Source organism: Macrotis lagotis, chromosome X (genome assembly GCF_037893015.1).
Source record: "Macrotis lagotis isolate mMagLag1 chromosome X, bilby.v1.9.chrom.fasta, whole genome shotgun sequence".
Taxonomy (NCBI): Eukaryota; Metazoa; Chordata; class Mammalia; order Peramelemorphia; family Peramelidae; genus Macrotis; species Macrotis lagotis.
The window spans coordinates 124,097,578-124,113,454 of record NC_133666.1 but is presented as its reverse complement, the minus strand read 5'-3'; the positions used below and the strand labels follow the sequence as shown (position 1 = coordinate 124,113,454).

The 15,877-nt window shown below is 36.1% G+C and overlaps 1 protein-coding gene across 1 annotated transcript in view; it reads right to left on the bottom strand.

Annotated features, from left to right (window-relative positions):
- LOC141497363 (acyl-coenzyme A synthetase ACSM4, mitochondrial-like) overlaps window positions 1-15,877 on the bottom strand; it is a 25,467-nt gene extending 9,590 nt beyond the window's left edge. Inside the window, exons 1-7 of the mRNA XM_074200007.1 lie at window positions 15,677-15,877; window positions 13,660-13,870; window positions 11,006-11,213; window positions 7,687-7,830; window positions 7,381-7,537; window positions 2,891-2,970; window positions 418-541 (exon numbers count right to left, since the gene is read on the bottom strand). Of these exons, the coding sequence (XP_074056108.1) occupies window positions 418-541; window positions 2,891-2,970; window positions 7,381-7,537; window positions 7,687-7,830; window positions 11,006-11,213; window positions 13,660-13,870; window positions 15,677-15,877 (1,125 nt within the window). The remainder of the gene's footprint in view (window positions 1-417; window positions 542-2,890; window positions 2,971-7,380; window positions 7,538-7,686; window positions 7,831-11,005; window positions 11,214-13,659; window positions 13,871-15,676) is intronic.

Genomic DNA, 15,877 nt, shown 5'->3' with positions numbered 1-15,877 from the left:
GTTTATAAATCAGAAATTGGCAAAAACTTGGATTATTATTACTTTTTATTGTCTAGACTTGAGAAAATGATGGAGAAATGTTGAAAAGTCAGATTAGACATAAAAGTCTTATACATGCATACATCATACTTGTGAGAGCTGGTTGTTAAACATTTACCAGTACATCATAGAAAATAGCCAGGTGAACTCCCCCTTCTGTTGCCATTTATTACTTTTTTCTGAAACTTATGGTCAGAAAGAGTTGCCAAGAGTACACAGAGGGAGCACCAGATAATTTAAATGATTATTTACAAGATCTGCCCAGAGTCAGAGGTGGACTTGGAACCTCCCATACCATGTGAAATTTCAAGGGCACTAGCAACATTTTTTTCTGCACATAGAGAAGCTCTTAAAGTGACCTTAGACATTTGTACCTACCACTTCAGTTTGTCCATACCCCTCATACAGCTCCAGGCCTGTCTGATTCTTCCACTGTTCCCTCACCTCTGGGTTCAGTGGCTCCCCTCCAGTCAAGCAATGTCTCAAGGTTTTGAAGTTATAGCTTAAAAGACAGAGAAATTTTATGGATTCATCTGGAAAATGATTTTAATTAGTTGACTTTTGAGAGAGAGGGAGCAAAGAGAAGGAAGGAGAGGAGAGAAGATAAAGAGAGGAAGAGAGGAAGGGAAGAAGAGATAAAGGGAGAGAAAGAGAAAGGGAGGAGGAAGGGAAGGAGAGATGGGATGATGAAGAGAGAGCAAGAAAGGAAGGGAAGGAAAGAGAGACATAGAAAGTTGGAGAGAAAGAGAGAGTTTAGGGAAAATTTCCCAAAATGATTTGAGATTGTGTGAGGCAAATTGCTAAAAGATTTATATATGTGATACAGCATTACCTCCACCAGGCATGGAAGGACAAAGAAAGAGGGAATATATATCAAAATACTAGCAACAGCATCTTTTATAGTTTCAAAAAAGTGGAGGCAAAGTGAGGACCTAATGATTGAAGAATACTTGAAAAAATCATGGTAAATAAATGTAATAAATTATTGCCACACAGTAAGAAAATATGAATATTGAAAAACCTGTTAAGACTAAAGGACTAAAGTAGGACAAAGAAAGGAGAATAAGAGAATGATGTAAATAATGACCACCATAATTTAAAGAAAGGATGGGGATAAGCCCTGAGATTTCACTGTTAAAGAGAATTTTCAGATGAGGGGACTACTTCTGCCAAAGCAGGTTAACACTTTCTTTGTACTTCCTGTGTCAAGTGTTGCCTTGAGCACAGAGGTTAAGTGAGTTGCTTAGCTTCACAAGGCCAATATGTTCCAGAAGGACTAGAACCCAGGTCTACCTGGCCAGCTCTCCTTCCACTAAGCTATGATGCCTCTCAAATACAAAGGAAAACAGCTCCAAGAGACATCAGAATTCAGAGTAATGTAATCCCCAATCTTGACTCCTGAGGTCCAAAGTTGAACCATGCCTCTCTCCTCTCAGTAGAGAGATGATGGCCTATAGAAGTGAAATTCTTTATAGCCTATAAGTCCTGTTTTGCTTAACTGTTTTTCTTTCTTATATAGTAGTGGGGGTGGGGTGGAGTCTGTGCTAGGGTTAGGGTAATATTAGGAAGTGACATTGATGTAAAAAATAAAACATTTAAAATTTTTTTGAAAGAAGAAAATACAAATTTCCTACCTGAGAAGAAATGACTGGAGTATAGCTAGGGATGTCTATCCTAGAGTTTGTTTTAGAGCATTGCCTTAGGAAATAGTATAACTATTAAGCATCAAGATAAGTGATTTTGCAGATTGACTAAAATGACAAAAAAAGGAAAATGATCAATGTTGGAGGGGATGTGGGAAAATTGGGATATTAATGCACTGTTGATGGAGTTGTGAACTGATTCAACCATTCTGAAGAACAATTTGGAACTATGTCCAAAGGGCAATAGAACTGTGGAATACTACTATTAGGTCTGTATCCCAAAGAGATCACAAAAAGCTGGAATGCCCACATGTACAAAAAGTATTTCTAGCACCTCTTTTTGTAGTGGCAAAGAATTGGAAATTGAGGGGATGCTCATCAATTGAGGAATGACTGAACAAGGTATGGTATATGAGTATTATGAAACACTATAGTTCTGTAAAAAATCATGCATTGGCAGACTTCAGAAAAGCCTAGAAAAACTTGAATGAGCTGATGTTGAGTGAAGTGAGCAGACCAAGAGAACATTGTACACATTAATAACAGCACTGAGTTGATCAACTATGATGGATATTGCTCCTCTCAGATGGATACTGCTCTTCTCAGCAGTTCAGAGATAAAAGACAATCCTGAGATACCTGCTATAGGCAATGCCATCTACATCCAGAGAATTACTATGGAGTCTAAATGCAGAACACAGCATACTATATTCACTTTTTTTTTTTGCAAGGCAATGGGGTTAAGTGGCTTGCCCAAGGCCACACAACTAGGTAATTATTAAATGTCTGAGGCTGGATTTGAACTCTGTTATTCCTGACTCCAGGGAGGGTGCTCTATCCACTGTGTCCCTAGCCTCCTCTTATATTCATTTTTTAAAATGTCTTTTACATTTTTTTCTTTCTATCCCAGTTTTTTTCCCTTAGTTCCTATAGTTCGATTCCTGTTTCACAAAATGACTAAAGTAGAAATATGTTAAACATGATTGTACCTGTATAACCTATGGGGAGGGGAGAAGGAAGGGAGGGTGGTAGAAAAATGTGGAGATCAAAAGCTTGCAAAAGAATTGAATGCTGAAGACTAACTTTGCATGCAATTGGAAAATAAAGTTAAAAAAAGTAATTTTGTCAAACAAAAAGCTATCAGTTTTCTGCATCCAAGGGAAAACATCCATAGAAAATAAAAAGAAATGATTTTTTTTTCTGAGATACCTCTTAAGATCTTTCTGTACAAGCATCCGGTAAACAGTTGGAGCACTGCAGAGAGTAGTTATGGGATAGTTGCTGAGAGTCTAGAGAAATTATAAGAGACATCAGAAGTTAAAGATCAAGAAATCAGTAAGATGTTTTAAGCTTCTAAATGCAATCATAGATTTAGAAATTGAAAATACCCAGAGGTCCTCTTAGTCCAAACTCCTCTTTTGACAAATGACGAAACCTAGGCCCAGAGGCGAAAACTGACTTATCTCAATGTAAGTGGCAATGGTTTAATGGCTAGGATGCTGGATCAGGAGTCAGACACTAGCTGTTTGACCCTAGGCAAGTCACTACATCTCTGTTTGCCTCAGTTTCCTCATCTATTAAAATGGGGATAATAACAGCACCTACTTCCCAGGGTTGTGAGGATCAAAAAAGATCATGTTTATAAAACACATAGTAACTGGCACTTAAATGTCTACTTCCTTTATCATCCTTAAATCATTCAAACTCAGGTCATCTGTCAACTCTAAATTCGATGTTTCTTTTCAGTGAAAAGTACTGCTTCCTCATCTTTTCTAATTCTTTTAAAAAGGTATATTTATTGAACATCACAAGACTAAGGAAGCTTATTCATTGACAGTGCATTGATATACTTTAATATCCTCAAAGGATACATTTTATATTATAGATACCCCACACATAAAGTTCCAACTAATTATACTTTACTACAGAAATAACATCATCTAGCACATTTTGCTTGAAATCTAGCTTCCTTAGCGAGACCTCATTAGCCCCTCATATATATATATATATATATATGTATATATATATATATAATTTCTATGCAAATATACAGATCATCATTTTGTATATGTGAACTGACATAATAGGAACTCTTCTCATTCCTTTACAAAGTAGGATTCTTTTAAATGAATTTATAAAATGTAAGAATATTGCACCTTCAGGTTTCTCAGATCTGCTTCTATTGGATCAGAATCTAATCTGTTAATACTACTGCAAACACTTCTGATACCAACAATTCTGATAAAACCAATAAAGTGATAAAATTAATTAAAAATTTAATGTTGACAGAGTATGGCAGGCTAGGTGATAAGTTAAGCCATGACTCAAAGAAATCCAGGAATTTCTAGCTCACTAAAGGATAAAACATTTAAAATATTTAAAAATATATTTAAAATTTTTATTATAAACTTAAAAACTATCAATACATATTATTATTCAAATGTACAAACAGTCCCTAAGATAGCAGCTGTACAGGAAAGGTGTTAACTTTAACAAAATAACGACTAGACCATTTATTGCAAAATTTTTTTCCTGCTACATATTTTTCTAGACTTTGTTGCTGTTGTTGTTATTATCATATACACCTGAAATGTATGTGGTTATCATAATTTTCAAATTTTGTTATTTTGGCCTTGCTTTCCTTCATCCTGAATCACTTTAAGACTTTGTAGCATTCATGTTTGTCGTTTCTGATGGCACAAAATAATTTATTGCATTCATATTCCACACTTTGTTTAGCCTATTTACTAATCTTTGGACAGATTGTCAGAATCTGGTTTTATGCAATTACATACAATGTTGCCTGGGATATTTTTATAAAAGGATGTCTTTTTGTCCTTAGGATATAATACAGATAGTAAGATCACTGGGTCAAAGATTATTGCATAATACTACATTGCTTTCCAAAAAGATTGCAACCATTCCTGGTTGTTCCAGCAGTGAAATAATGTCCCTGTTTCTTCATATCCCTATGGTTCAGTTAAGTATCTACTCTGGTGCAAATGAACACTCAGAATTTGTGAACATATATATATTTCTTCCTCTAATTCTTTTACTATATCCATTACCTACTTTTTGTCTCGAGGAAATTCTTGTTCCATTTTTTTTTGGTCATATTTGAATGTGGTTTTATTCAGGCACTTCTTTCATTTTTCTCAGTCGATAATTTTTTTCATTGTATTAGAACTCTTCTATTATCTATTGGCTTACATTTTCCCCTAAAAATAATTTTCTTTTGAGAGTGTGTAGTAGATTTGCTTCATTTGGTATTCCTATTATTGTTTTGAAGGGGTATTAAAAGAATGAGACCTTTTATTTTTTCATCTTCTTGAAAGTTGTGTTTTAAATCTAAGGAAATATATTTACATTTGAAGCAATTTTTTTTTTCTGAAGAGGTCTTACTATGTCAGTAATATTTTGTCCTGTGTAAAAACACAAGAGAGAGAAAACAACTTCTGAAATATAGATTCATAGAGCATTAGATCAGGAGTAGAATCCCTAGATTCACCTAATACAAACTTTCATTTTGCAGATGATAAAAACAGATTTGAAGGGGCAAAATAATTTTTTGAAGGTCACACAATTTATTGTTTGAAGAGCTAGAATATAGGATGACAGCCTCATAGATTTAGAACTGGAATGAACCCAGGGAAATTAAATACTTTACTCAAACTCACACAGGTGGCAAAGCTGGGATTTGAGCCCAGGTTCCTGATTCCAAATCCAGTATTCTTTTCACTTTACCTATATCACACTAACCCGGGTTTCCTGACCCTAAATTCCCCTTCTTTTCTTTGTTTTACTTAACTCTTTCCTTTATTTTTCTCGCCTAATTTGTCCTTAGGTTTATGTTTCATCTCCTTTGGTTTACAGGTAAGATCTCACCCTGTAGATAGATAGTTCTAATTGCTTAGTATTTGTTGCCGCTGCTGTCTCTTTCAATAGGTATGTACTCATTAAGATCATCCTACATATCATCCTAGTGAGGAGAGTCATAATATCATCCATTTAGGATGGATAGAGACCTCAGGGGCAACTAGGTGGCACAGTGAATAGACTCCTCAATCTACAATCATCTCCATCAATTCAAATGTGTCCCCAGACATTTACTAGTTATACAACCCTGGACAAATCACTTAACCCAATTTGTCTCAGTTTCCTCTTCTGTAAAATGAGCTGGAGAAGGAAATGGCAAACCACTCCAGTATCTTTGCCAAGAAAACCTCAAAAGGAGTCACAGGTGTCATACATGATAACAGCAAAAGGACCTAAGAGGTCATTATCAAAATCCTTCATTTTTCCAGTGAGGACCTGAGGCTTAAAGAGATTAGGTGGTTGCTAACCTTCCTGATGTTCCTTCCAAAGACAGACAACAGGTATTATCTCCAGTTGTCCCCCCCATACCTGGAATATTTTTCCTCCTTGTTTCCACCTCCTGGCTTTCCTGAAGTTACAGTTAAAACACCATCTTTTATTAGAAACCTTTCCTTTTCTCCCTTAATTTAGTGCCTCATGTGTTGATAATGTACCCTGTATTTATCTTGCTTGTATGTGGTTAGCTTAGTTTGGATGCAGTTGTCTTCGCCAATAGCCTTTGAACTCTGTGAGAATGGGGACTGTTTTTTGCCTTTTTTTGTCTTTTCTCCACAGTACCTTTGTGACCCTATTTGGGATTTTCTTGGCAGAGATATTGGAGTGGTTTGCCTTTTCTTTCTCCAATTCATTTTACAGATGAGAAAAACTGAGGCAGATTGGATTAAGTGACTTGCCCAGATCAACAGCTAGTAAGCATCTGAGTTTGAATTTGAACTCCAGGAGATGAGTCTTCCTGATCAGGTCCAGTACTGTACCATCTAGCTGCCCTTTGCATGTAGCCCAAAGTTATAAAGGTAGTAAGGGGTAGAATTTGGATCAAGGTCATCCAACACCAGTGATCTTTCCCTTGGTGATAAACCATAGCAAATAAAATTAGTAGACCTGAGTCTACCTGAGGACATATAATAATTAAGGTTGGGGGAGTAGGAGAAAAGGTCCCTGCTTTTCCTGAGCTTAGGCTTCTATTCAGATTCCCAAACCACTCCACCTCAATTATAGGGCAAAATGACCTTTGGGTCACATAGAGTTCTCATGTATTTAATGACATATGGTGCATTCTGTTTTTTAAAAAATGTTCCACAAGGGAAAATAACTGCCCTTAATCAAATTTTTCTAAAGGTTATTGAAATCTCAGCCATCTGATACCTTAGTCAAGCCCTACTTGCCTGAGAAGGAGGAATAAGCCTGGTGTTTGCAAAGCAGTATCAAATTCATGGATTAGCACAGAGAAAACAGAGAAGGGGTGGAGAAAGGGCTGCTCTGGAGCATATTCAAAATATTTGTTTACTCTTAAGACTCCTTGGTTGATTGCTTAAATTAGGCCCTTAAGCTTCCATAGATTATAGTGATAGTAATAAATTCTAAACAATTAAAGGAGGCCAGACTTTATACTTGAGAGAGCCGTGGGTGTTCTCTTGTTAGGATATTCAATAAATATATTCAACAGTGAATCCCCTAGAGACTTCATGCCACAAACAAGAGTAAACTCTATAAATCCAAAAGTCTTTGTTTACTGACTGATCACTTATTTGTAATTATGTGGGTGACATGGGAGGGCTCAAAGGACTGGTTCCAAGAAGCTGGTGAATAAAACTGTAACATACATCTAAGAAGATATCGGTGTCAAACTGGCTCATTCGATGCACGAAGACACAGGCTCCTTGAAGCCAGGTGGAAAAGACACTACCAATGGCAGCCTTCACCCATCCAGTATCAGACATGTTCCACATGATATCTGAAGGTTTCAGGTCCAGCCAGTACCTGAACAAGATCAAAGAAGAAGAAGGAGGAGGAAAAAACCAACAATAACCATAAAGAGCATCCCTGTTAGTAAAAAATGTCTCCTGAGTGGCTCTAACATTATCAATCCAGATCTGTGTTAGAAACTGTGGTATAATTTCAAACTATACCTTCCACAAAGAGTGTATCCAATACCGAGGCTACTCTGGGAGTGCTGGGCCATTTTAGGAGAGCCTGTGGTCCCGCTGGTAAAGTAGATGGCCATCGGTTCCTGGCTTGCTGTTTTCACGCAATCATGTTCTTCAGAAGCTGACCTGTAAAATGTAGCCAGACATTGGCCAAAGAAGAGGGATCTGTTTAATGCTGAGACTCTGCTCAATAAATTGTGATAGATTGGACAGTTTATGAAACATTTTCCCATAATTTCCCATAATTGATTTTTCACAATCTGGCACCTGCTTGACGTTGGAGGGGGCTCTGGGGCAGAGCTGACTTGGCTGATTATTGGAGGGTTTGATTGGAGCCTTTGATTCTTAGGCAGGAAAAAGCTCCTGTTGCTTCTAGTGCACCTTCCTCCTGTCTCTTGCTCAGGAAATAATAATTATATTAACATTAGCATTGCTGGTGTGAAAGGTATGACAAATAGTTTAGATTTGGACTCACAAAGACCTGAAATTGAATCTTGCCTCAGGAACTTACTAGCTGTGTCACCCTATTGAAGAAGTAGGTTGGGGACCCAGGTGGTCAAAGACTTGAAATGTTAAAGTCATGTCATTTCTTTTTCTCCTCAAAAATAATTTATATTATAAATTTAATAAAAATTAAGCAAATAAACAAAATGAGAAATTTCATCTAAAAATGAAACAAATCAAAAAACAGCTGCAGACTTCTTCCATTTGACAGTCCCAATGATAAAAATTGCAACAAAATAATAACATTGCTTAATGTCCTTTTCAATTGTTTTCTTATAAAAGTTTCTATTAAACAAAAGGAATTTATATAGGGTTTCTTTTTTTTGCAGACAAGACAACTCAGGTCTAAGTGGCTTGTCCAGGGTCATAGAGGTCATAAGTGAAGTGGTACATTAGATTCTAAGTTCCTCCACAGAGCTTAGCAAAGTGCCTGGCACTTAATAAATATTGATTGATTGATTGAAATAGCACTTAGACCTAGGTTTTCTGCTTCTTAGTACAGGGCTGTAATGGCCTTTGAGGACACAAAGTAAAAAAAAAAATGAAAAAATAGTCCTTGCCCTCAAGGAATTAACATTCTACTTGGGTTTACAATATATTAAAATAATTGAATAATAATAACTTATTGTTTAACATCTCTTGTTTTCAGTGTGTACATTTATAAAAGTTTCTTTTAAACAAAAGGAATTTATATAGGAATCCTCTTTTTTTTTGCAGATAAGACAACTCAGGTGTAAGTGACTTGTCCAGAAATCACTAATAATTCAGGAGGTTGAGAACAATTTTCTGAAGGAGGTGATAGCAGAACTGAACTTAAGAAGCAGAGGTGAAGGGGTGCCTTCCAGGAATGGGAACCAGCCTATGCAAAGCACAGAATTCCAAATTTGAGGAATTGCAAGCATATCAGTTTAAAATGAGAACAGAGAATGAGGTCAGTAGAAATCTAGATAGGTAAGCTACTGCCAGATTGTGAAGGGTTTCTTATGAAGGTACAGTGCTTCCCTAGGGGTTATTATCCCCATCTTACAGATGAAGAAACTGAGGTCAACAGGTTAAGTGACTTTCCCGGGGTCACACATCTTGTGGTTGGTTTTGAATTCAGGGCTTCCTGCCTCCAATCCCAGTATTCTTTCCACTTTACTACAGAGCTATCATAATTTTTCCTATCTCTGCAAATGCATAATAATTATATATCATGATTTTATAGCTTTACTTTTAAATACAATTTTTTAAATCCTACTGTCTTTCTTAGGATAAAAAGGAATACTACATTAATTAATATAACTTGGTCATTGAAGGTATTCTTAAATTCTGATCCTTCAGCCTCTTCTCCTGTGCCAACTCATTTAAAAATCTTTTCTGTTACCAATAGTTTTAGCAATATTTTTCCTCAAATTATCAGGTGGATACTTGTCTATTTACTTGTAAACAGTAAACTGGGAACTCTTAGTTTCCTTCATAGTGGTTAGTGATTTCCTTCAAGCTAAATTATCTTGTATTTGTCACATATATGCATATGTACAGTTGTAATATAATTATGTGATTACACATATATATATACACATGTTCACTGTGTATAAGTATATTGTCATATGCATACATGCTTGCATATACTTATATTATCTCCCCTGTTTCAATGTAATTTTTTAGGGTCAGCAACAATTTATTTTGTTTTTGTTTTTCTAGCTCCTGAGATAGTGTCTAGTACATAGTAAGATTTTGATAAATGCTCATTTATTTTATTTTAATTTTTTTAATTTGTTTTTTAAAGGCAATGGGGTTAAGAGTGATTTGCCCAAGGTCACACAGCTAGGCAATTATTAAGTGTCTAAGTCCAGATTTGAACTCAGGTTCAACTGACTCCAGGGCCCGTGCTCAATCTTTTGCACCACCTAGCTGCCCCATATGCTCATTTCTTGATTAATCAATTGTAAGCCCCTAAAAATACTTTGTAGATTAGATTGGATTAGAAAGGAATGGAATCTCCAACCTAGAGTTCAAAGAATCATAGAATTTTAGAGCTGCTGGAATCTCAACAGTTAACTAGTCCAGTCTATATATTATGAAGAAATCCCCCCACATCGCATTCAATTGGCCAAACATACAATGAAGGAAAAAATCATTCCCTCCCAAAGCAGTGCATTCTATATATGAAGAGAGCTAACTAGGGCATTTCCCTTTACCTTTTTTTTTTTTTAGTTTTTACAAGGCAATGGGGTTAAGTGGCTTCTCCAAGGCAACACAACTAGGTAATTATTAAGTGTCTGAGGTGGGATTTGAACTCAGGTACTACTGATTCCAGGGCCTGTGCTCTATCCACTGCACCACCTAGCTGCCCCCATTTCTCTTTACCTTAAACCTAAATTTACCTCTTTCCAAGTTCTCACCCTTGCTCCTGATTCTGTGCTATGGAACTTTGGTTAGAGAAAGTCTAATTGGTCTCTCACACAATGACCCTTTGAAAGAGTACCATTACAAACCTGATCCTATTTACAGTTCTTATATATGTCACTTCATTCCTTTTCAATTCAATAAAATAAAATAGATCCTAAGTGGAAGGCACTATATTAAGAAAATAAACCAAACTATCTGTCCTGGATAGTTTATATATTCACTTGGTTTGTTAAGATTTTTTGAGCTTCCTCCTTTATTTGTGGTTCAATGGATTTAATTATATGACTCAGGTAAGTCACAACTTAGAGAATCAAAATATCATTCTATACAAAAGGAAATCTTTTAAATTCATTCTTGCTTGGATATTTGTGGGTGATATAAGCCAGAGTCAGAGAGTACTCACTTAAATAACTCATTGAAGTTTAGCCATCCGCTGCAGCTATTTTCTGATACTAGGATCTTGGTTTTCAAAGCAGGACAGTTGGACACAATAGAATCCACAGCTGCAACTACCTCATCACTAGCCACAATGCACCTGGCCTTGGATGCTGATAGCCTGTAGAGAATGTCTTTAGCTGTCAGCTGGATTGTCCCAGGCATGAATACAATTCCTGGAAAAACAGAGAATTCACATGCAAATACATAATCAGAATCATCTTAACTTTCTCCTAAGCATTTGACTAATTTGGACAGTTTCAGAGGGCATTATATCATTCTAAGAAGGGTATTCTGCATCTTTTTTTTCTGAGTGGGGAGAACAGTGCCTTATCTTTCTACTCTCTAGTTCAAGATAGACCAGATTTTTGTGGTCCTTATGTAGTCCTTATGAGCACCATTATAAGACAAGATGAAAAATGTTAGAAGTGAATTGTTGAGCTTTGGGAAAGGAAATAGCCACTAAACTGGACCAAAAATATCAAAAACTGAATGGCAAAACACTACTAGTTAGGATCCTTGAAATGTTGGAGTTTTTTGGGCAAGGTAATGGTGTTAAGTGACTTGCCCAAGGTCACACAGCTAGGTACTTCCATCTAGCTGCCCTAGGATCCTTGAAATGAACTGGATACGAGAACTTAATTGCTCAGAAGATTCTTATATTTTCTTGGAATGGAATTAAAATAATTATAATACCAAATAGTTATTGTAGAATCAATATATTCTTGAACATGAAAATGGAGTGAGAAAACATCTTGGAGAAGATATATCTCCCTTGTTTTGCAGAGGTTGGGATCCATAGATGTGGAGCATTGCACATATCAGATTTTCTTAATGTGTTGATTGGCTTTTCTGAATTTTTTCTTTTTTTTAAATTAATTTTTTTTAATTATAAGGGTTGGCTCTTTTGAAAGTGAGGAGGAAGAGTAGGAGGAGGCAAATATAGACAATATAAAAACAAAAATAGATCTCAAAATAAATTTAAAAATGCCTCAGGGAACATCAGTTTGGAAAAATATAAAATTAATTATTACTCAAACTGATTTGTATATAAAAGAACTAGCCTTATTAGTCAAAAATGACAATAATCAATTATTATAGAAATGATTCTTATTATAAGACCATAAGATTACAGAGCTAAAAAGGACTTTCAATTTACAGATGAAGAAAATGAGACCCAAAGAGACTAATGACTTGTCCAAGGTCATGTAGGTAGTAAGAGAAAGAGCCAAGATCGTAATTGAAGGCCTATGATACAAGAGACAACACACATCCAACTATATACATGCTCTTTTTCAGTGACATTGGTCAGTGTGTGACTATGATAGTGCAACCCTAACTGAAATGGTGTGATAGAGTGAAAAGAATAAAATTTCCAATCTGAAGACCTATTTATCTTGAATATAGCTTATGTGTAGATATTTGTTTGCATGCTATCTCTTCCATTAGACTGTAAGCTCCTTGAAGGCAGACTCTCTGGAATCTTTGTATTCCCAGCATGTAATACAGAACCTAGTTTAATAAATGTTTATCAACCTCTGAGACAGTGAACAAGTCACTTAAACTTTACTTTCATCATTGTAAAACATGAGAGTTAAACTGGAAGAGTATTATATATTTAGTGTTAGAAGACAATTTTAAGGTTCTTCACTTTACAGATGAGAAAACCAAGGCTTAAAGAGCCTAAGTTACTTGCCCAAGGTGGTAATTTGTCAAGCTAGGATCCAAACCTAGGTCTGTTCCTAGTTCCTTCCAACTCTGTTTTTCAGTCATTTCAGTCATGTCTGACTCTTTGTGACCCTATTTTCTTGGCAGACACTGGAGTGGTTTGCCATTTTCTTCTCTAACTTATTTTACAGATAAAGAAATGAGGGCAAACTGAATTAAGTGACTTGCTCAAGTTCACACAGCTAATAAGTGTCCAAAATCAAATTTGAACTCAGATCTTCCTGACTCCAGATTAGACCCTCTATCCATTATGCCACCTATCCTCCCAACTCTAAAACTTTTTTTTTTTAGATTTTGCAAGGCAATGGGTTAAGTGGCTTGCCCAAGGTCACATGGCTAGGTACTTATTAAGTGTCTGAGGTCGGATTTGAACCCAGGTACTCCTGACTCCAAGGCCGGTGCTCTATCCACTGTGCCACCTAGCCACCCTTCTAAAACTTTCAATTGAAAATATTATTAGATTTTTTTATTTTAGCTTGAAACTCTATTTACTAAGAATAAATGATATTTATATACTTCAAATATATAAAAGTAATAATATTTTATGAAGCACTTTTCTCACAACAATATTATAAGTCATGCAAATTCTATCTCCACATTTTATTGAGAGAGAAACTAAGGTTCATAGGAGTTGAGTGGTTTATTCAAGATCACACACCTAATAGCAGAATTGAGACTTAAGTTTATAGATTTTATAAAAGGGTATTCATGGATAATTTCTCAGTTATATAAAAAGAATGTTGGCAATTTATTCAGTTAATTTTTTTTATATTTCCTTACCTGGAATACTTTTTTAAAAAAATAATAAGCTATTTGGTTATTTGAAACATCACCTTCCCTTTGTTCCTATCTTTCTGGTTGACCCCTTGACTTAAGAAGGTTAATATCACTGACCTGTTCGCATACAAGCCACATTGACCAACCACCACTCTGGGACTCGGGGTAGAATCACAGCAATTCTCTCTCCTCTCTTGAGGCCACATGACTTGGAGAGGACATTAGCCACTTTGCGGGATAAGAGGCCCAGGTCCCTGAAATTCCATTTCACTTCAGCTCCTTTGCCATTAATCCACCATAGTGCTGGATTCGCGGAACGCTCTCCTTTCTGACAAGCGAAACAAAAGAAAGGAACGTGAAGACTAAATGTTTGGGATCCATGATGGAATCTTTAATAGTAGGAATAGCAAATCAGGAATTGGTTTATTATTTTGTTGATTGTCTAGACTTAAGAAAATGATGGAGATTTTAATAACACAGATTAAATTTAAAATGTTTCATGAATGCTTTTTTCCCCTTCTTCTAGAGAATGTAAATGGTAAATATTTACCAGCAACCTCCTGAATGAAGGGGACAGCCATCTGTGCTGAAGCAGCTTAGTCTTGTAGAGAAGTAGGGAGGGGGGTTTAATGAACCCTGGGAGTAGAGGTAACTGTGAATCTATGAAATGACCAATCTAAAGCTCTAATATCAAAAAGAACCTTAGAATCTTTTAGATGAAAAGGATCCTAGACTCTCTGGACCCATGTACTACACAAGATACAATAAAACCTTTTATAATATCTTTGATAGGTTGCCGCTCAGTTCTTTCTTGAGGTGAATGCTCATCCACAGAACTTGAAAGGAGAGGCTTGGTTTAAACTGACAGCATTGTATTTACCTTCAATCAACCTCTGAAGGGCTCATCCTACGATAATTTTTAAAAATCATATTTACATTTATTAAGTTATTATGGTTTTGGAAGAGTTGAGATTTATGAAGACACTAAAATACCAAGGAATACTTCTGAATTATGATTCAGTGCTCACATGTATTACCTGCCACTCCCTCCCTTTTTCCACATGCTCCTAAGTCCATCTCCAAAACTGGAAGGAATAGGGGGCAGCTAGGTGGCACAGTGACTAGAGCACTGGCTCTGGAATCAGGAGGTCCTGAGTTCAAATCTGCACTCAGACACTTAATAATTACTTAACTGTGTGACCTTGGGCAAGTCACTTAACACCCCATTACCTTACAAAAACCTTAAAAAAAAGAATTTAAAACTGGAAGGAATAAGATGAAGTTGAGCTAATAATATTCATAAAAGAATAACAATGACTGTTCATTGGCTTTATTTTTTATTATTTTAAGCAGTACTACCAATAGTACTTTTTGGAAAAACCTGTGACAAGGAGATCCTTCAAAAATTAGAATTAGTCAAACATAACAAATGAAGTCCTAATTAATGTGAGAAAAGAGAAGACCCTAGACAGAGATAGGTGGAAGGAAGCTGCTTTTATTTGAGAAGCAAATTTCTTTCCTTAGTGGAGAAAAGAAAGCTGAAGTGTGAAAGACTTGGAAAGATAGAGAACAGATGAACAGAGCTGTAACTAGTATGGGACAAGTAGGAGCTTTGCTTTCTCCCTTGGTGACTGCCATCTTTATCTCACTTTGTAGTCCTTGGTCACCATGTGGAACAATCCCTTTAGATGACCCCTAGGGTTCTGTCTCCATGGCATTTCTTTCTTACAATCCATTTCTTTCTTACAATCCATCTTCCTCCCAAGCTTCAGATTGCCTCCTCTTCCAGAATAGACTACACCAATGATCATACTGCCCTCTTCTCTTTTCCATTTCCATTGACTTTTTGCTCCTTTAAATTAAAATATTTCCAGTTGTGAAGAATGAATTCATAGAATGACAGATCTTGAGTTGGAAGGGCCCTCAGGAGCCATCTAGTTCAATCTACTTATTTTATTTATGAGGACAATGAGTCCAATTGAAGTTAAATGACTTCCCCAGGATAATACATAATCTATTTTAGAGGTGAAATTTTAACCTGGATTCTTGGACTCCTGAGTCAGGGCTCTTCCCCTTGAAGTCAATGCTGAAGCGGACACAGGGTTATGTTTTTATAAAGTACAGCACCTCGTACCTTTTCCAACTGAGCCCATTTATCCAATATATCTCCAGCAAAATTAAAATTCTCTGGCAAGTCCTGTTCACAGCGATTTATAGCTTCAAAATCAGAAAGACTTAGAGGAGCCAAAACCTGATAGCCTTGATGAAAATACCTCCCAGGAAACTTAGGACTCCAGATGAACCTGGGCATCTGTAACCGGAATAAAATCTTCAT